At 39.2% G+C, this 22,804-nt stretch overlaps 1 protein-coding gene across 1 annotated transcript in view; it reads right to left on the bottom strand.

The window, feature by feature from the left end:
* smpd3 (sphingomyelin phosphodiesterase 3) overlaps positions 1–22,804 on the bottom strand; it is a 74,772-nt gene that overhangs the window by 16,005 nt on the left and 35,963 nt on the right. The window contains exons 5-7 of the mRNA XM_067501979.1: positions 6,399–6,474; positions 2,725–2,886; positions 1,721–1,810 (exon numbers count right to left, since the gene is read on the bottom strand). Coding sequence (XP_067358080.1) covers positions 1,721–1,810; positions 2,725–2,886; positions 6,399–6,474 — 328 coding nt within the window. The remainder of the gene's footprint in view (positions 1–1,720; positions 1,811–2,724; positions 2,887–6,398; positions 6,475–22,804) is intronic.

Here is a 22,804-nt window from a genome sequence, read left to right as displayed (position 1 = left end):
GTAAATGAAGCAAAAACAAAAAAACAAACAAGACCAATATTAAGAAGAATATGGTAAATTTTTAGATCTTAAACCTAAATGAACTGACATTGCTACTCTATTATGCTCTAACAACCACCATCTCATTTCACATATACTCAAAATACAACATGGTTTCTTTCACTGTGGCAAAGGAGACATCAGCAATCTTGATTTTGAGAGCGTATATCTCTGCTTTTATCGTCATCAGACCACAACCCAATGCCATCAAATGTGAAATATGACAGCCAGATAGACGCGGACACCCAGAGGTTCCTTTGATGATGAGGATGTGAGAACATGGGCAGGATAGTGTGGTAAAAATGCTTTACATGAAGAGTGCACACATTTAAAGTTCCTATAGTCAATTTGTGGGTGCGCAGCATGTTGGAGGTGTCTGATGCACAGACAGTATTTTTCATAAGTCTAAGAGGTGTTAAACACACTCTGCACACACAGACTGGCAAGCAGCCTGTGCTTCAGTTTGGGAAAACATAGAAAGTGCACAGAGCAAATAAATTCCCTCTTTTAAGTTGTTACCATGACCTCAACTTCCCTGTCTTCATAAATTTTGCTGTAGTGGATGTATGGGGAACAAAATAACTGTTCATTCACACCACTTTTGACAACTCCTAAAATACACAGAGACTGTTAGTTACTGTACTTGCTGGGCTTCTGGTTTGTGGCTGACATGTTTAATCTATGATCAAACATAAAGTCACACCTCATCCTCGAAAGAGACATGTCACTTGTGAGCGGAATTTTTTACTGAATCCTTTAATTTTCACAGCTTCGCTCATGTGAATTTACTCCCATGTCATTTGTTTTTAACTTTTGAGTAGTCACAAGCCAGTTGCAATTCCCATGTGATTTGAATGCAGCACAAGCCCAGCAAGTTGTGCATGTATTTAGTTGGCAGGGTGGCCTCACTAGTAGATTCCTGGAACTCTTGGGGCTAAGCACATTTTACAGAATCTGTCTGCCCACCGGCAGTATAACATCTGACAATAGCTGGAAGCCTGGCTCTCTGCCTGCTTTATTTTTTTTGGCAAGCTATTGTGTTCCAAGGTCTAATGTTTTTTGGATAAGCTTCATGGAATGGGACAATCTTGCTTTCCTTTCTTTCTTGGTTAAATTTTCCGGTTCATTTAACCATTCCTTGTTTTCTTGCCTCCCTCTTCTTGTCCTGTAATAGTGACTAAAGAGGATCTGTTCCCCTGGCTTACCGTGCGAAAAGTCCCTGTACAAATAAATAAGCCCTTTTCTAAATGAGCCCTTTCACTCTGTCCAGCCCACACTTTCCCTGAAATAACGCTGGCCTAAATAACGCTTCATATCCAGACCAAAACCCATCCATTTTTTACATCACTAATGCCCATGTATCAGCTCACTGTACTGGGTGTATTTTAATTCAAACAGTGGGTGCATCCTGATTTAGCCAGACAGAGCCAGATTACAGTCTATCCTGCTCTGCATGTACTGTATGGATCACCAGACATCCTGGGCTACTGAAGGTGAATGTGTGTGTGTGTAGAGCATCAATATCATATGGTAATGCAGCATAACATCATTTTCAGAGGCTGAAATAAGCATAATATACAGTAGATGGAAAGTACACAATGTGATTTCAGATGAAGAGGAACATGTGGATGTGGTTGTGTGGGTTGCGTGACTGCATGGGTGTGTGTATGCATCTTGTTACCCAGAGCCCATGGTTTGTCCTCCCCTGGCCCCATGCGACATGGGTCCTTGTATTGAGTAAAAAGTGCATGTTGCTGCTCCAGTTTGTCCTCTGAAAACAAACACACACACAATCACAATTTCTGTTTAACCGTTAAGACACGTCCTGAAATTAAGTGCTTTATGATAAAGAGCAGGCATTTAAAATACTAGATCTCAGATGGGTCCAAGTTTAGGCAAGTAGCACTAAACATGGGGCTAACTTTAGTTGTTTTATTAACCAAGAAAACTCCACAAACCACCTGTGAGATTTCATCTTGGTAAAAAAATAAATAAACAGACACACACACACACACACACACACACACACACACACACACACACACACACACACACAATTGATGATATATATATATATTTATTTTAGTTTTATTCTAACTGCCATCATTTGTGTAGGTTCAGCAGCACTAGGGTTCAGCTTTCTGGGTTTTGAGCATGTCATTTCTAAAATACATAAATACTAAACCTTTGCTTTACATGTAAAATTACAAGTGTTATTGTCCTCAAGGAAACTAATGACAGTACTTTTGCATTTAGTGTTTTGCTGCACTCTGGTGGACAACACTAAAATGCATTTTACCTCTTTAACAGTGCTGTGATGCGATTGTGGCATTAATATTTCTAAATGAAAAAAAAAAACATTAATTTAGTTTTTAAATAAGGACATATTTAACTAACATACATTTTTCGATTATATATGTCCCAGAACAAAAACTAATTGCAGTTTGTTGTGTGCAAAGCAACACACCGTACCACAGTGTGTTAATGGATGTGTATTAATGATTTATTAGTTTCCACAGTGAATCACTTCAGATATCCTGTGTTGGAACTCTAAGAGGTCCTACTTACATCAATTATACATTATAGACATGTACTTAGAGAAGAGATGTTAACAGATGGAACCTTAGTCATGTTAGTACTTGAACTGATAAAATAATTCTACTGTTAAGGTTGACTGATGAATACCTGAAGAGCAATTGTCAAAGTTAAGGTCTCCCAGAATGACATCAAAGGCCACCAGGTCTTCCAGCACCTTCTCTCCTTCAGGTGACTGGGATGATGATTGTCGAAACTCAGCCCCCCACTGGAGCAACAGGTCCAGCTGCTCACATCGTACAGAAGCATCACCTGGTGGACAGTGCAGTGTGTGTTTAGTAAGGAGAGGGAGGAAAAAGGGAGAAGGGGAAGGGTAAGAAAAGCAAATTCATGTAAATTTCTAGCCACAAAGTCACCTGAGCTTGTCTGAATGAATTTGACCTGAAATGATCTTCAACAGAGGGACAGTCAAAGATGAAGCGCAGGTCTGAGTGTTTATCTAAGACCTCACAGCACAATTCTTTATCAGTACTACACTATGTGTGAACAGATCTTGTCAGGATGCTTTGTAAAAAGCATATAAAAGTGGTTAATCATTTAAACAGATATTTCAGACAACATAACAAAAGTTGAAACTTAGAATTGGTAACTGGGCAGTATTATAGTTGAATATAAAAAGGTCATCCCAGAAGAGGATGGGGTGACATTCATAACTGTGAGAATGCATGGACAAATTGTTGAGAATAACCTTTCTCAGTGTTAAAAACTGAAAAGAATTTAGTGATTCTTGCTCATAATGTCATAAAAACCGATGTAAATCTTTATTGGAAATAACTGCATGGGCCCAGGGAAAACAGTTTGTTGCTGCATCCATACATTAAAGTTAAAATTTTACCATGAAACACCCCAAACTGCTTTTGGGGGCTACATTAATACTGAATGACATATACAGGTGTTGGATCAACATATGCTGCCAAACCAAACGGCTATTTCAGGGAAGGTCTTGCTTATTTCCGCAACTATGCCAAACCACATTGTGCACATATCACAACAGCATAGTAAAAGAGTTCATGTGCTAAACTGGCCTGTCTGCAGTGTTGGTAAAAGAAGAGGTGGTGGAACACAATGGTAAACATCCAGTCTAGCCCTTTCTGAAACATTTAGCGAGCATTACTAGCATTTTTAACATTTCACAAAGTATTTTCTTTTTGTAAATTTGGAATCTTTTTTTTTAAATCAAATATAAGATTTAAATTTGTTTTTATATTTTACACAGACTTTATAATAGAATTGTATCATTTTACTGTTGAAGACATAATCTTAAGGGACTTTGGCTATTTTGCATTGGCAACATATTTCTTTGTCCACTCCTGCCAGTAATTCAGATAAACTGGAGTTAGAGAGAGAATGGAGCAGAATAAAATGAGGGGTGAGAGCATGTGAGAGAATAACAGCTGAATAGTGGAGAGTGCGAGAAACAAAGAGGTGTCAAGATACTGGTGGCTGAGTAGGTGGCTTTGGCTTTGATTACTCTCAGCTCCAACTCAAGTACATGTGAAATGTAATGTTTTTTTTTTTTTCTTTTTGTGTTAAGTGATCACTTAGAGATAGATGAAGATGGAGACTGCGTAGGTGTATATGCTGTATGGTTATTACATTCGCATGTGTGTGTGTGTGTGTGTGCATGCTTGCTTTAACTTGACTTTCTGTATCTAAAAACCTATGTATGTGTGAGAAAAACTTTCCTCATAGACGTCGGCATTATTTTATGTTTGTAAGTCAAATCCTGTTCTGAAGGTTTCAAAGTGATAAGTACAATAATAATAATAATAATATTACTATATCACTACAAATATGTGGCTTTCAAACAGTTCTGTTGAAGGGCTCAAAGAAATACCTGAATTTTATAAAAATTAAATTAAATTAAATTTAAATATTTGTTTTATTTTGTTATTTTTTAAACCGGTTTATGTAATCGAAAACCAAATTCTCATTTACAATAACAACTTGACCAAGAGGCAGCACAGACAGAAACAAAACTGCAATTAGCTGATATGACTGATTAGTTTGTTATCCTTGGGTCGGCTGCCTACTACCTACCAATAGGCCACTGGGTTTATTATCATGAATATGTGGAATAATCTGGCAGTAGCAGCAACTTTGATAGAGAATGATGACTTGGATTATATTGTCATAATTATCAATATTAACTGACATGATTATGATTAGGTTTTTTTTTCAAAATTGCCCTATGTAATCTTATAAATCCTCATTTGCTTCCTTGACAAATTGCATATATTTATATCAAAGGTTTCTGGTGAGTCTTGTGGCTTATGACCCTTTTCCCCCATCAGTAAACACAACTAATCAGATGTGTTAATCTCAATTAAATTGGGGACATTGGTGCAAAAATTTGTAGCTAAGACAACTAAATGATGTGGATACACATGGCCTACAGTATATGTGGGTCACTTTGCAGAAATAACAATTCCTTCTCACCATGACACATTAAGTTACCTGCTCCTTCCAAACACTTTGGCAGTTGCGGTGACCATGGAAAGTGACGTAGGCAGGGCAGATTTTATCAGCTTGCTGCTGACTGGCCAGAATCATACAAAACAAAATCACCTCCCCTCCCTAGCAGAATTCAGCTTACATTATTAGATGTCAGGCCAAATAATGAAGTGGAACGAAATGGCAAGGCAGTCTGATTATCAGGCCTCTGAAGGACGCAGCTCATCAGCTGAGGTTTTCTAATAAAATGATTTATTTATTTATTTAATTTAGGGCAGAAAGCTTTTTAAAACACAGTTCACACTTCAATAATGAAACAGCTCATTAAATCAAGGATTTCTCAACCAAGTATCAATATACATATGTGTTATTTATGTGGAAGTACATAGAAACCTTATACTTTTATATACTTTCAAACATAGTCTCTAAATAGTCTAAATACATTTAATATTTTATTTAATGAAAAAAATAAGTAAAAATATATTAATATATTAATAGCATAATGCATAATTATTGTAAGAACAGGTTGCATATTGCTGAAATGCACACTACTGCTGTTACTCTGCCAGGAAAGCTTTTAAACATCCGATAAGCTGTTAGTAGACAAATCAGAGTAATGTCAAATTAAGCATTTGCCATGTAGCTGTATATGTTCAGTATGGACAGTTAGTCACTGAGCTTTGTGCATTTTATTCTTACAGAGAGGAGATTTCTTAAATACAGCTCTTTCCTCTCAAAAAAGAATCAGGTCTCTGTGCTCCTCCTCCTGTTGTTTTTCCCCATTTTTTTTCTGTCGTACCCCTACATCTCTCCCCCCTGAAGGCTTTATGTTTGGTTTATCTTTAGAAACAGCCATGGCACGGCTATATTTAGGCCTGTGAGGAGTGTAGAAGGAGCTGAGAATAGCAGGCAAAAGGGGGGAGACGTGTCTTTGGTAAAAAATGAGGGAGGCTTTAAATAGGGCTGTGACGCCTTAAACAGCTTGAGCCGGTCACCATGGGAACACCAGGAGGAGGCACACATGCGTTTTGATGTGCCCATTTATCTAGGTATCTGGATGCAGAAACACATACAGAGCTGTGTGTGTGTGTGTGTGTGTGTGTGGCTGCATGGTTGTAGCCTCTGGCTGCTCTAGTGAGAAACCATCATAAAGACGCAAACATATAGGGCTACTGTAACCTTGTCTCCACTCATAGCTTAAAACAGCCTGATCAAGTAAATGGCAATGTCATGGAAATCACTTAACTGCATTTCTAGTAGGTGCACCTCTGCATGTGTGTTTCAAAGAGGCGGAGTTGCAGAACACGTACCTTCTATCGCATGGAGGTGTGTACACGTGAGATATCCCACAACCCTCTGCTCCTGATGGGAGGTGCCCACGTGAACCTGCAGGGCAGCAGAGACAAACATGACACAATGTCACTCTGCTGCATTTAGACAGGCAACATCAAAGTCTGTTAAACAACACTAGCAATTAGTTCATACAAGCCAAGGTAGAACTGCATTGGTCCCCGTGGGGAAGCAGAGTCATTACAGCGGTAAATTCATTACATCAGTTACGGTGAGCTACATTACAGCAGTGAGGCATCCTGGGAATAAGGAAATTAAAAATATTTACTATATGATAATATGCAGAAGCACACGGCACTCACCTAAAAAAGTAAAAATAATTGCATTACGTAAAATAATTATATAATGCTAATTAATAGCTAATTACTAACCCTAACCAATATTGAGAACAGCTGTCTAATAACTAAAAGGTCCATCATATTTTTTTACATTATTTTATTTGTTCATAAATAAATTGAGATTACATAAGGATCTTTAAAAAATTTCCAGAAACAAATTATTTTTAAATCATGTGCACAACTAAAATGTATAAATGTTGTTATTATAAGAGTTATATTCAGTAGAAACTAAACATGGTTGCATACTGTATATCTTAAAAGTACAGGATAATGATTTTAAAATTCCAAGATCCATCTATAATTTTTATATTTGTCTCCATCCAAATAGTTTATCCCAAATCTAATACATGGTATGACATTTTAGGTATTGATTATTTATACTAAAATCATGCTTCTAGTATTTTATTGTAATTTTAATTTCTTGGGTTTTATCATTTTTCCTGGTTAAGTTCTTGATTAATTTATGTTACTACAAAAATAAATTGTGAATTTATAAATTATGAAATTATGAATGCTCTGCCACATTTCCAGGGGCATGGGCCAATCCAGTCAGCTATTCATCACTGTAAGAAAAGCAAAATGGTGGTAAATGGCTCCTACAACAAAGCCAATTATATTTTTTCCATCGCAAAGTTCTTTATATAATGATCCCTCAAAGATTTAAAGGGTGTGTATCAGGTTTACAGGGACTTAAGAAATAGTCTTGTCAATACATCCTTCTGCAGAACGACTAAATTACCATATACACACCAGGAAACACCACAACTCTTTCCTCGTTCTAACTAACCTCAATTTATTTTTTTCCCCGAGCAACAGAGTGTGAGCAAAGCTGCAATAAATTCAACATCCCTTGAGATTTAATGAGACATCTCTAGCATCAGTTTTGAGTGTCCTCATCAACACAGAAACAAGACATGCAGCAAGGCTGAAACTGGCAACTCTGGAGTGCTGGTGGGTGGATGCAGACGGATGATAAGGAGGAGGAATAAATGGTTGCAGAGAAAAGGAGATGGTGATTATGGGGTAGTTAGGTTTGAAGTGGGAAGGCGTTTGGGTGTAGCAGATCTATAACAGGACTAAACACTGTGTTAGAGGTCAGCTTAGAAACAAACTTAGAGAGGTGTATCACAAAAGGTAAGCTGCTCCAACTATAGCTCCAGCCTTATAATCAAGGGTGGACCCTTGTAGAGCTGTAGAGTTAGCAATCATTGTACAACCAAATTTAAGCCATACATTTTAGGTGAAGTACAGTAATATGGGGGTTTACTCCTATTCACAAGCGTGCTCCTTCAGGTTGATTGATTTTGTGCTCAGTTTTTTAATACGTTACCTCATCCTTATCTCACACTGAAATAGCCCCTTCCCCGGTGCAGATCTGCTCTGTCTCCTGCTCAGAATTGTTCATCTGTTCTCGCATATGCTCTTTCTTGCTAGCTTCTGTGCTCCAGCTTAAAAACCTTACTTCTTGCATTCAGGCTGATTCAGTGTCCTCACACAACATCTGCTTGCTGATTTTTGTTGTACCCTTCCCACATTTCACATTGGTGTGAATTGTTGTCTTTATTTTTTTTTCTGAAAACAGCTGTGTAGTAAAACAAGCCTGGTGACAAGAGAGAAAATTAATTAAGCAAATTTGTAGGTTGTAAAACCACAACAATGAGCAAGGCGCTACCTTCAAGGCGCTAAAGAAGAAACCTGCACAGAACTAAGGGAAACTACAAAAAGAACTTCCCTTTAATTTATGAAAGCTTAAAGTGGAGTAAATTTATACTGCTATTAATATTTGCTGCTAACCGTTCTTAGGCCACTGTAACCTCCAGAGACTTTACACGAGATTCACAAACAGGCTTGTCACCTGATGCTTTCATTCAGTCAGTGAGTGAATGTGCAAAATTCCAAATGAATTCATGTATACAATAATAAATTGTATAAATTTTTGTATAAACTCTCTCAAGAATGTGCCACAGTGTTAAAGCCACCTACTAGGGAAATGACTTTCTTTTAGACAAATTAAAAATCATTGCCAATAATGAGATGGCTGTTTTGGCTTAGTATCTGTGGAGAGCCCCTAATGAAAAATCCTAAAAGCCACAATGCAGCATTAGTCTAATTAGGTGGACTTTAATGCCAAACACAAGGCTCACACTGTAGACTGAAGTACAGTAAATACACTCTATAGCAGATCATACATTTCCCTCCAAAGATTTGATGCCAGAATACAATTACTTGTCAAGAGTGTTTCATAAGAATAGCTAAAATGAGACATGCTGTTCTGTTAACCAGATGGTATGCTGACTTTTCTAATATTGTTATGATATGAGTCAAAGAAATTTTTAGCACAGAACAGGAACCACAATAGTGTATGGTAATTTCCACAAATTAGTTTGGCATTTTCAGAAAAATGCTTATTACTTTCATAATGAGAGTGAAATGTCTTGTCACCATTATCATGTTTGTAAGATCAGTATGGAGCTATAAGCTATAAGATGGCCAACCTGAATTAAAGAACAACTGGCTTTGTCCCCCTAAAACTTGTGACAACCTTTATGAAGGTACAGCCATGAGGAGACAGGTAAATTAGTTTAGCTTAAGTTGACACACCTTCCACAAACTATCACAGATTTCTAGTTTCTGACAGAAAACTACTGCGGCACATTACATTCACCAAAAGAATAAAAAATAAATTAGAGACCTTATCTCATAATTACAAGATAGAGATCTCGTAATTACAAGAAACAGATCTAATAAATACAAGTTACAGAAATACGGATCTCGTATTTACGCGTTATGTTTCTTGTAATTATGACATATGGGACTTAGGGATCAATACTTCCTGTTTCCTGGTCACATGAGTGAAGTCTTTAATGTTTAATGTGACATTCTCTGAAATTCTGAAAAAATGTCACCAATGAAACACACAATGAATTTTGGTACATCTTGACGTTTGGATTTTTAGAAATTATTAAACAATGAATGTTAAAAGTGTTCATTAGAAACAGTAAGTGTTATGTTGCCATAGATACAGAAATTTGCACTGTGGGTTTAAACTTGGCCTCATTTTGGAAATATTGAAAACGAGAATTGTATCTTGTACTTTTGAGATAAGGTCTCTAATTTCAGTTTCTTTGGTGAATGGAATGCGACACCATAGAAAACTGCAAACACCTGATGACTGAATAACCCGGGGGCAACAGACCTATGGGCTGGTCGGGAATGACTGGACATTCTGGCGGAAGGAATATGGGGGTTTTGGGAAATTACCGCCTGTTCTTGTGCCATAACAAATATGACAGTGACCAGAACCTTTGACTCTATAACGTAGAAATTTGTGCGTATAAGAGCAAAAGTTAAAAAAAGTGGCAAAATTGTGGACGTAAAGGCGGAGACAACCCTCACTATAAAGCCTACGGAGGACAATTAAGGTAAAATAACATAGATACATCCGGGTAAAGCTGTAGTTACTGTAGGTCTGCCTCTGTTGTGACATCATCAGTTGTGATAAATGTCGTAAGAAATTGGATCGACTGGCAGGGACTGAGTCGTAATACTGAAGACTGGAATCTTCACACAGCACACACTTAATGATTATCTCTGCCGACTGTCGGCACCGACTGAGCCGGACTGGCACTGACTTGTTCCAACCAGTCTTCATAACTGAATCAAATTCATAATCCGCTGCACAGGCGTCAAGTGTATGCCGGCCTTTAGGGTGTAAGAACCTTGACTCCAAAAACTAGCCCAGAACCAACTCTAAGGTTCACTAAGTTGACTTGAGTAAAAGAAGACCAGGGGGTCCAAAGAGAGGTTTTTAACCTCAGTGGACCCAGCCAAAAATCTTGACACAACAACTTTAATACAGTATGCTAGAAGACACATCTCTACATTGAGAGGTGAATTTTCATCTATTGTAATATACTGACAACTACCTGAAGTACTGGGCTGAATGTGTGGGAACGTAGTGAAGTGCAGCAGAGCAGGTAAAGCAGGGCAAAGGAAGGATGGGTGGAGCAGTGTGGATTGATCTCGAGTCTCATGCTGGCATTGGCTTTTAGTCGCATATTGTAGCTTTAAACCAACCAGATACAACAGAAGCAATGAGCTTAGGAGAAGATGTTTGATTTCTACCCCATTTCAAACATTAATATACCAACTCTAATTAAATCCTTTAGCTCTTCCCACTCTTCCTGCTTTAATCAAAGTGTTAAAATTGTACAAGTAATAATAAATCTCATGTTTGCTTTCATTGCACAGTATGATTTTATGCCCTGACTGCTTTTTACTTATTAGTCTTAGGAAATCTTACCACCCAGATTTTTAAAGTTTCATCTAATAATTACCAATCTATGTAACTCTGTCATCATTCTTTTCCTTTCTGTTGCCTCTTTTCTCTCGATGTTCCTTCCTCTCTGCACTCTAACTGCATGCAACGCTCCGTATTAATATTTCAGGGGCTTATCTATGCTTCAATAGATGCGTGTGCATCCTGAAACTAACAAGAGGCCTGAGAGGATTCAAAAGTGTGTGTGTTGGTACACTGTCATCCATAAAGAGTGGACATGTAATGTTTATATTGTCTGAGGTCTATGAAGATGATGAATAATGCCAGCTAATTGGAGTTCTGTGGAGAGAGGGAAGAAAGCCTTGACTAGAAGCAATTTATGTTGACGTCAGTTGAAAGTGTTTTTTTCCTCCCGCTCAGAATGAATTAAAATAATATGAAATAAAATTAAATGCATTTCTTAAAAATGGAAAATGAGTCAGAATGCAGGATATAAGATGCTAAATCTTTCTCATTACAGATTATTGAGACAGAACTGAACGGAAGTAAAATTGGCTTTGAGATAAGATTTCACACTGGAAGCCAACCATACCAAGTTGGGATAAACAAGCCTGATTATAAAACCTCTAAGGATGCTGTAACTAATTATCCTAACTTTACCCTCAGATGAGGGCTGAGCCTAAATTTCACCTCACATTACTCGCATGTGATTAATGGCTTCACTAGAAAACCAAGCAGCAAAATTGTCATGATGGGTGACAGATGAGCTTTGGTTTTGCTGTCAGTCTTTCCAGATGAACAAAACCACAGACATTCTGATATTTCTGTCATTTCACTATAAGCTTGAAAGCAATATTTTCTTTAGGGAATGTAGTCTAGTCAGCTGTTGTAAATCTTATGTGGATTGAAAGATTTACTGGGGTGGAGACAAGTTCACAAGTTCATGAAAATAAAAAATGAAATATCTAATTTTTACACCCAACACTTGTGGGCAGGCTTGGTAGTCCATAGTCCAAGTTTCACATCAGTTAATCTTTGAGTCAAGTGAATTAAGTTAAATTAATGTGTAAAGTAGGGTGGCAATCGCATATTAATAAGAGATGAATCACAAATGAATCACGCAAATTTTATCTATTCACAATTTACATTTTTTCTGCTGTTAATTATTTTCAACAAAGGGTCAGAAAATGAGTGGGCACATGGCACTCATTGTGTGTCATTTCTACAACAGCTAAGCCACAGTGCCACAATATCCCCTTTGATTCAAATAGGGAATGTACATAAAATAAATAAAAGGTCTGATAAGAACTGGTAGAGGAAGGGAGCCGGATTAATGCACAGGGCAGCTGTCTTAAGCCTCTTTCATGTGCTGGAATCCTAATCTTCTCTGAGGTGGCATATATGAGAACACAATTGTCTGAGTGTTGTACCTCTAGTACAAAATACAACCATTCACAACTATAGGCAAAACAAGGAAACCTACGCTATCACAGGGAGAACATGGAAAGTCCACGGTTGGTCAGGGATGCGAACCCACCACGTTCTAGCTGTGAGGCAGCAGCAGCATAAGATGTTTTGCATATTTATAGCAATTGGTGAGTGCTCAGTTAGTAGAGTGGCTGCCTAACAACCATGGGGCCCCACTCTTCCTGACCACATGTTGAAGTGTCCCGGCGCAAGACCCTGACTCCCAACAGCCCATCCCCGTCCCCGGCTGCAAAGCGCCAGTCCCAAACCTGGTAGAAATTGGGTTGCACCAGGAAGGGCATCAGATGGACAAAAACTGTCACAAACAAATCAACATGCAAACAAATGATGTGCTGTGGCGACCCTGAACTCACAGCATACACCGAAGGGACAAATAAATACATACATTTTTATAGCAATTAGCAGAGAAGCTCACTATGCTTAACACAAATACCGATTGTGGATGTAAGGGGGGCAGAGCTGGCATTACTATTTTCCCGCATGTTCATGCTTGTTTAAGAGGCTGATTAGGCATTGCATTGACGGCCCCAAAGAAAATCCAATTCATTGGAATTCTTGAGCCAAATTGAGTCAATAAAGTTAAACAAGAAAGAATTAGATTTAATCACAAAATCCAGAACCTCCCCACAGAAGTCCAATGTTTGAGTCCAGTGTGGATTTTGTGATTCAGTTATAATGACAATGGTCCTATAATATTAAGGATTCTGGTGTGACAGCCGTCATTAAGGTGCTATTTCAAGAGGCACCTACTGGCATAGTCGCAGTATTTTTTATTTCAAGAGAAGCAGCAGGCCATCATAGCGGTGTTGTTTCATGAGTTGGCTGCTGACAGCAGGGACAAATTGGCTTTACATGCACTTAGGTCGGAGGATATGTTGTGTCAAGTCTCCAAGACAAGTCCAATTCAAATCTTGATACTTCATATTTTTAAGTCCTGTCAGTTCTCTGAAAGCTGGCCACTACAATCATGAGTTGTTTGCTAATAGCAACTTTGTCAATTTAGTTTCATTAAAACGTTACAACTCGTTACTTATTTCTCACTCAAGTTGCATCTGAAATCCATAGGTGTGGCTGTTTTGTTACCTTGGCCAGTGTTTGAGCTTGATTTGCATTATAATACATGTTGACATTCTTTTGGCTTTGAACAGAAAAGCAATTAGTGTCAATGATCTAGTGAATCGAGGTCCATCTAGTCATTAAGTGGGAGATTTGGGGAGCCTGCCATTGATTTCCATTCTATCCAATCTAGATTTGAGCCTGTCCTTGTTTTGAAGCCTAATCTGTAGTAATGCATTCTAACTGTGTATTTACACACACAGGCATACACACACAAACATACACACAAACACACACACACAACTCTTCTACCATGCACTTAGTAGTTTGAAATAATTATAAGAGGGGATAAATGTTGAGACTGAAAAGCTTTAATTATGGAGCTAGTGCTGGCACTCTTTAGGGAAACATTTTTTAATTAATATCCTATCTCTGTCCCCCTCCTCTCTCCTCTCTCACACACTCACTGACTCTCTCTCTCTCTCTCTCTTTGGTGCATTTTTTTTCTCCACAAGCAACAATTTAGATTTACAGTATTTTGCAGACCTGCTGCTGCTCTTTAGATAAATACATTCATGGGGAAATTATGAGAATGTGTCCATGTCTCGCATCTGATTTGTTGGACCTAGAATTCATGTAGGAAAAACAGCGGTTTAACGTGGTTATATTTAAAACACATCCACCACGAAACAATAGCAGAATGTGGATGGAGGAAGATCATGTTTTAGTAAATGTTCAATCAAAGGGGCTTTTCTAAGATCACAACATGTTGTCATGCTCTTTGATTCCAAAAGAAGTATTTGTAAAAACATTTTTTTAGAGCCATTATTGTAATCTGTACTAATAAATTACCTTTTAGGTGATATCAGTCATTGAACTGCAACACTTGGGCCAAGAGGCACTAAAGTCTAAAGTGTTTTATGCCTCTGTGTAGGAGTAAGTCACTCTGTGTAAAGGCAGAAATATGTAATAATACTACTATGGTTCTGCTTTATAAATGTCAACATGTGAGTTTTATTCCCACTGCCACCTCTAGCCATAAATAAAGAGACATGTCTTTAAATACTGGTAGACTGATTCATTTGTGTAGAAGTAGTGCAATTTCAATTTTTTTCATAACTCTTCTTTGTATAAACTATCATGGGTCATGATACCTTAGTGAAGCAACCTAAAAGAAGAAAAGAAATGTTACATATTTTCTTTTTTCTAACAAAAACATTTGGCTTACTGTAGAAATATACAGCATATTTAAATGTAGTCTGTAATAAGTGTTTACACACACACACACACACACACACACACACACACACACACACACATATATATATATATATATTTGTTAGGACAGGAAGGTGGACTATTAAAGAAGATTAGAAAATGAGTAGATATTATTGATATATATAGCTATGGCTAAAGAGATTAAAAAGTAAGCTTCTCCTGTGGAAACAAACAAACAGGTGTTACAATACCAACCACAGTGTTGTGACTGACAGAGGGCGTTAGCAAAATAATGTGCATAAACGGCAGAGTAATGAGTTTTTCCAATCAAACGACACAAAATAGAAAAATGAAGGATTTAAGGGATTAACACTACAACAATGATTTCTGACTGAGCATCCTTGTTTGCATTTAAAATGAAAGAGCAAACACAGTCTGTTAGCTGAGCAGAGAAACACAGTGTGAACATCAGGTACATCAAATGTCTAATGAGATGCTTCCCAGCTGGCAGCCAGTTTCGAGTGCTAATGAGCAAGAATGACCCAAGGTTCCTGGAGGGGAAGTAAGGGTTCACATCAAGATGCTGCCTTGAAACACTGCCAAGATGTCTGGAGGACTCAGAGGGCCAAAGAATGAATAGGAGGCACATCAAAGATTGCAGCTGGCCAGGAGACAGGCGGGGTGTATGGAAGAGTCTCTGCTGAATGCCTCTCCATTCATTAGAACAACAGTACTCAGTTCATGCAGTACACTGTAGTTAAAAATAAAGAGTGAGGCTCTAAAGGCTCCTTCAGTATTGATGGTTTAAAACATGTGCATTTGAACTCTGACTCCTTTGATTAGCTTGCTTGGGTATTTATTAAACTTACTTAAGACCCTGGACAGGCCTGACTGCGGGAGGAAACAGTGGTACCTGGAGAAAACCCATGTAAATACAGGGAGAATATGCAAACTTCAAACTGAAAGGCACACTTGGTAGGTGATTTGAAACCAGCAACCTCAGCTATGAGGTGGCAGTACTAACCACTTCACCACTATGCTTGCTCAGGGCTGGACAAAAAGTAACTTTATGAATTTATTAACCTTAATATCTACAGCCCAAGCACATGCATGTTAGGTTAATTGAATATTATAAATTGCCTGTAGGCGTGAATGTGAATGTTTGCCTGTCTCTGTATGTGTCTCTTTGTTGGCCTGGAGATAGACTGGAGATGTGTCCAGAGTGTACCCTACCTCTTGCCCAATGATAGCTGGGATAGGCTCCAGGCCTCCAGAAGTAATAGGCAATTTCTAAATCGTAAACAGGTTTGACTGAAGCCTCTACTGTAGCATACGCTGTAACTTTTTAGTGTCTAATTGAGTCGCTTGTGCAATCAGTCACACTGGACCATTATAATGCAGTTGTAAGGTAAACCCACCCCTTAAAGTTTATATTGATAATCAGATTTAATAAATTACAATTTATTTGTGATTTTGTATATTGCTATATTCATACTAGGTTACACTATGATTTATTACTTGAATATTAATTCAATAGAAAAAAAAACATTTAATGCAACCGCAAGGGGACACAAGCCAGTGTCTTCTTGTGCCAGTCCTAAGTCTGAATAAATGCAGAGGGTTGTATCAGGAAGGGCATCCGATTTAAAACACATGCCAAATTAAAAATGCAAATCATGAGTTTCATACCAAAAATGACTTCCATACTGGATCGATTGGGGCCCGGGTTAACAACGACCGTCACCGGTGTTGTTGACCTACAGGGTACCGGGTGAAATTCGATCATTGTTGGTCAAAGAAGGAGAGGAGGAAGGCGTGTTCATAGGCAGAGAGAGAAGAGGAAAACTAAGAATGTAGGACTGACAGTAGGGACTTTGAATGTTGGGACTATGACAGGGAAGGCTAGAGAGTTGGTTGACATGATGCAGAGAAGGAAGGTGAATATACTGTGTGTCCAGAAGACCAGGTGCAAAGGTAGCAAGGTTAGAAGCTTAGGAGCAGGAGCAGGGTTCAAGTGGTTTTACCATGGGTCAGATAGGAAGAGAAATGGAGTAAGAGTTATCCTGAAAGAGGAGTTTGGGTCTGGAGCTGGAAATTGAAGGGGTGATGTTCAATGTTGTTAGTTGTTATGCCCCACAGGTAGGATGTGAATTAGAAGAGAAGAACACTTTCTGGAGTGAGTTAGATGAATTGATTCAGAGCATCCCCAGTGGTGAGAGAGCGGTGATTGGTGCAGATTTCAATGGGCATGTAGGTAAAGGGAACAGAGGTCATGAGAATGTAATGGGTAGATTTTGTCTTTAGGACAGGAACGCAGAAGGACAGATAGTGGTAGACTTTGCAAAGAGGATGGAAATGGCTGTAGTGAACACTTTCTTCCAGAAGAGGCAGGAACATAGGGTGACATATAAGAGCGGAGATAGAAGCACTCAGGTGGACTACATCTTATGCTGACGTTGTAATCTGTTGTACGTTGTAAAAAAAAAAAGAGAGATTCGTGACTGCAAAGTATTGGTAGGGGAGAGTGTAGCCAGACAACACAGTGTGGTGGTGTATAAAATTACACTGTTGGTGAGGAATATGAAGAGGACAAAGGCAGAGCGGAGGATGAAGTGGTGGATTTTGAAAAAGGAAGAATGTCATCTAGTTTTCACGGGGGAGCTGAGACAGACTCTGGGTGGTCAGGAAGTGCTTCCAGATGACTGGACCACTACAGCTAATGTGATCAGGGATAATGGTAGGAGGGTACTTGGTGTGTCATCGGGAAAGAGGAAAGTGGACAAGGAGACTTGGTGGTGGAACGAGGAAGTTCAGGAGTGTATACAGAGAAAGAGGTTAGCTAAGAAGAAGTGGGACACTGAGAGGACTGAAGAGAGTAGACAGGAGTACAGGGAGATGCAGCGTAAGGTGAAGGTAGAGGTGGGAAAGGCCAAACAAAGAGCATATGAGGACTTGTATGCTAGGTTGGGTACTAAAGAGGGAGAGGTGGATTTGTACAGATTGGTGAGGTAGAGAGATAAAGATGGGAAGAGAACAGAGAGTAGAAGAGGTGACTGGTGTGGAACAGGAAGTAGCAAAGATTAGTAAGAGTGAAGTGAGGAGGACTTTGAAGAGGATGAAGAGTGGAAAGGCAGTTGGTTCTGACGACATACCTGTGGAGGTATGGAAGTGTCTAGGAGAGGTGGCAGTAGAGTTTCTGACTAGTTTGTTTAACAAGATCTTGGAGAGTGAGAGGATGCCTGAGGAATGGAGAAGAAGTGTACTGGTTCCAATTTTTAAGAACAAGCGAGATGTGCAGAGCTGTGGCAACTACAGAGGAATAAAGCTGATGAGCCACACAATGAAGTTGTGGGAAAGAGTTGTGGAAGCTCGGCTAAGGGCAGAGGTGAACATTTGTGAGCAGCAATATGGTTTCATGCCTACAAAGAGTATAACAGATGCAGTATTTGCTTTGAGGATGCTGATGAAGTACAGAGAAGGTCATAGGGAGTTGCATCGTGTCTTTGTAGATTTAGAGAAAGCGTATGACAGGGTGCCGAGAGAGGAGCTGTGGTATTGTATGAGGACGTCTGGAGTGGCAGAGAAGTATGTTAGAGTGGTGCAGGACATGTATCAGAGCTGTAGGACCGTGGTGAGTTGTGCTGTAGGTGTGACAGAGGAGTTCAAGGTGGAGGTGGGTCTGCATCAAGGATCGGCTCTGAGCCCCTTCTTGTTTGCTCTGGTGATGGACAGGCTGACAGATGAGGTTAGACAAGAATCTCCCTGGACTATGATGTTTGCAGATGACATTGTTATTTGTAGTGAGAGCAGGGAGCAGGTGGAGGAAAATCTAGAGAGGTGGAGGTCTGCTCTGGAAATCAGAGGAAGGAAGCTTAGCTGCAGTAAGACAGAATACATGTGTGTCAATGAGAGGGACCCAGGTGGAACGGTGAGGTTACAGGGTGCAGAGGTGAAGAAGGTGCAGGACTTTAAGCACTTAGGGTCAACGGTTCATAGCAACTAAGAGTTTGGAAAAGAGGTGAAGAGGCGAGTGCAAGCAGGTTGGAACGGGTGGAGAAAAGTGTCAGGTGTGTTGTGTGATAAAAGAATATCAGCGAGAATGAAAGGAAAGTAGTTTAAGACGGTGGTGAGACCTGCTATGTTGTTCGGCTTAGAGACAGTGGCACTGAAGAAAAGACAGGAGGCAGAGCTGGAGGTAGCAGAGTTTAAGATGTTGAGGTTCTCTTTGGGTGTGACGAGGATGGACAGGATCAGGAATGAGTACATCAGAGGGACAGATCATGTTAGATGTTTTGGAGATAAAGTCAGAGAGGCCAGATTGATGTGGTTTGGATATGTTCAGAGGAGAGACTATGAATATATTTGTAGAAGGATGCTGAGGTTGGAGCTGCCAGGCAGGAGGTCTAGAGGAAGACCAAAGAGGAGATTTATGGATGTAGTAAAAGAGAGGACATGAAGTTAGTTGGTGTGAGACAAGAGGATGGAGAGGACAGAGTTAGATGGAGGCACATGATTAGCTGTGGCGACCCCTAAAAGGGAACAGCTGAAAGGAAAAGAAGAAGAAGTGTTTATCTGCAATTTTTTTTTATGTTTCTGGAAATTACAACATAGCGCAAAACGATACGGTTTAATTTGATACCATATGATACATGATACTCTCAAGGCAGCTCTGTTGACATACTTTTTGGATCAACATAGCACAACACAAATTTTAGGCACAGGGTAACGGTGTGAAGTGTTAAAATCAGAAAATAAAAGAAATCCACAGGGATGCTACTCCTAATGCCCAAGTAAGTACAGGCTAATGAAGTGGCAATTAATCTTAACAAATCACTTGATAGTTATATAAGCCCCAGCATTTTGTTTTGCTGAGGCTCATTTGCAATAACATTCAACAGAAACAGAAAATACTAGGGAAAAGACATAATGGTTTAACTGGAAAGCTAAGCTTGTAAATTCAAAAACAGTACTGTCATATTACTAATCATACACCTGATGTGTCAATCCTGCTGGACTCTGAGCCACATGGGTATGGCTGTAGTCTAATTAAATAATTTCCTGGTAGGTAAGTCAAATCTTTTGTTCAACATTATTTGGTTTCTTTCTCTGTCAGGTTGGAGCATAAGCATGTTGCATTAAGACATGCAGGTCAGCTTGCTGCCGATCCAGCTTGTCGAAAGGAACTGGAGTGACCTCATTGAGGTAGTATAAGAGATGTGTAAGGCAGCAGTGCTAACAGGACAAGACTGTCCACATGCAAGCTGTGATGTAGTGGCTCTTTATTAGATCTGGTGTATGTATGGGCATTTATTATTATTTTTTCTTCTTTCAGATTGTCCTGGAAATTCATCATAGCCACAGCGGATCTTTTTCCACATGTTGATTTGGCAAGGTTTTACGCCAGATGCCATTCCGGACGCAACCATTTCCAATTTCTATTGGGCTTGGGAACAGCACTGCATGGCTGGGGAAGGGGATGGGCTGTTGGGGGTTCAGTGTCTTGTCCAACCCTATGGTCAGTAGGCGGCCACTCTACCAAATGAGGCACTGCCACCCCTGGTATATGTAAAGGCATGTTAGGACAAAAACAAAGAGATCACACTCATGCAGAAACATTATTAGCATTAAGTCAGTTGAAGTTGTTTTGTCCCAGTAGGAAATGGATCAGCTTTAGAATTAAAATTTTCAACCACAGTATGTGGCTGATTACTGAACTCACAGAGTGTCAACACCCATCACAGGAGCACACATACACACACACACACAACTGTACTGTGCCATACCGCTTTTTGCCACAATGAGAACTCAGGATAAAAAAAGACTACAGTATTCAAAGAAGCATGACTAACTCAATTAGAACATGTACACTGGCAGCTGCTTCACTCTGCATGAAGCCCACATTAGCTGGAATAGTAACATAAACACATCCGGCTTCCTGGGCTGGTACAGTGGAACTGCTGTGAATGTGCCTCCAAAATGCATTAGGACTTTGTGTGATGTTATGTCATATCTCCATGGAATCTGTCTTACTGCCGAAATTACCTAATTCAATGTACAAGTTTCTTTTCCAGGTAAGTTGGGACACAATGTAATTTGAAAATAATAATAGAATGGCATGATTTGCAAATCATTTGAAATCTTCTGTGTTTGGTAACTGAGGAGACCAACCACCCAAGTTCTAAAAGTAATTTTGTTTCTCCCATTATTGCTTAATATAGGATTTCAATTGCTTAACAGACTGAGGCCTCCTTTGTTTTATTTGAGAACTGAGATATACTATTGACCAGTCAATGGCTTACGAATAGTATCATGCCAAATATCTTCAATGGCTGACTGGTCTAGACTACAGCTAGGCCTGTTCAGCACCCAGACCTTCCCGCCAAAACCTGTACATATCATTCAGCACTAATCGTACCTTCACAGATGTTACTATGTTCACTAATGCGTCTAGACAGCATCACAGATACTGGATTTTGAACTGTCCACTGATAACCACATTGCCTCAGTCCATTTTAAATAAACTCAGGGTGAATGTTGTTTATATATGGCTATTTCTTTGTAATGGAGACTTTTAACTTGCATTTGTTGATTCAGTATCAAACAGAGTTAGGCTGTACAGCTGCTTCTGGACCGGTCTCTCTGATCTTTACTTCTTATAACTAATACAGGTAGCAGCAGAATAAATGTATAGGTGTACAGAACCATTTCGTCTGCAAATTTACAGAGAGATGCATCAAAACTAATTAGGAGAAGTTTCATCATGCAGTGTCCTGCCCCCTTGAAAAAGAAATTATACAGAGGTAAAAGTACACAGTTTTAGACAGACCCTAATCCAATGCAACACACACAAGGACGTGTGGGAGCAAGCAGTAGTAGCACAGCAATAGCACAAATCTGATTGGACACAAAAGGTGCCCCCCTCTGCCAGAGTGAGAGGGTGGTAATGTGACCATCCTCATCTTAGACTTTGTTTTTGTATTGTCCTTAGATCATGATTTCAAATACACCCCTCAGTTGGCTACACACACACACACACACACACAAACACACACACACACACACACACACACACACAGTCACATCTGGCTCCACTGTTTATTGCTCTGCTTCTCCTCTCAGACACACACATTTGATTCTTTTTATAACTGGTTTCCTCAGTATATAGTGAGCTCACATCCTTGTCACATTCTTATCACTGAGACCTATTGCATCCGTAGTTCTCCTGTTCTACCGTCCATCAGCTTACAAGTGTCTAGATCTTGTTCCTGTGTTCTGTCAGCCTTCAGCTTTCCCCTCATGTGTTACGGACAAAGTTGATTTTGGACTGTAGATTTAATTTGTTACTCTGACTTCTTCCTGTTCTTCTTCTGTTTGGTTTTGTTACTTAGTTCTGTTAATTGCATTCATGTTCAGCTTTGGTGGTTTCTCTTGTTTGCCTAAGGTTTACTCTAGTTCCCTTAGCACTGTTCATGTTTTGCTCGTTTAATCTCCCTTGTTTTACTCATGTTTATCTTTCCCTATTTCCCTAGTTGCTCATGTTTACTTACTTTGCCTTGGTTCAAGTTCATGTAGATGTTATCCTCCCATTTGGAGGGATTTTTTTCTTTGTTCTGTTACCTTAGTTGTCCAGTAAATCCTATTCTTTATCACACTCCCTGCATCTGTTCTGCTACATACTAAGCCCTATACAAGTCGGTACTTGCTCTAGAGCTTTCAGGATAAGCAGAACTACCCAATCTAAACTCGAGATCTGCTAGAGGTCTGATATCCGTCTTTTGATATTAAACCCAAAAGTTAAACCTGTACATTTGAAGGGGGCAGAATTTGGTAACTACATGGCTCTCAAATGTAGAGAAGTAGAAGTACAATATTTGCCAAAGTTGATTATATTGAGATACTTTATTCTAAAAGATGTAGAACATATATTTTTTCCACCGAATAAGAAACCACAATCTACTCTTACAAATTCCAACTTGACTCTGATTCT

This window comes from Channa argus, chromosome 4 (genome assembly GCF_033026475.1).
Source record: "Channa argus isolate prfri chromosome 4, Channa argus male v1.0, whole genome shotgun sequence".
Taxonomy (NCBI): Eukaryota; Metazoa; Chordata; class Actinopteri; order Anabantiformes; family Channidae; genus Channa; species Channa argus.
The sequence above is the reverse complement of the archived record's forward strand: the minus strand, read 5'-3'. Positions and strand labels throughout refer to the sequence as shown.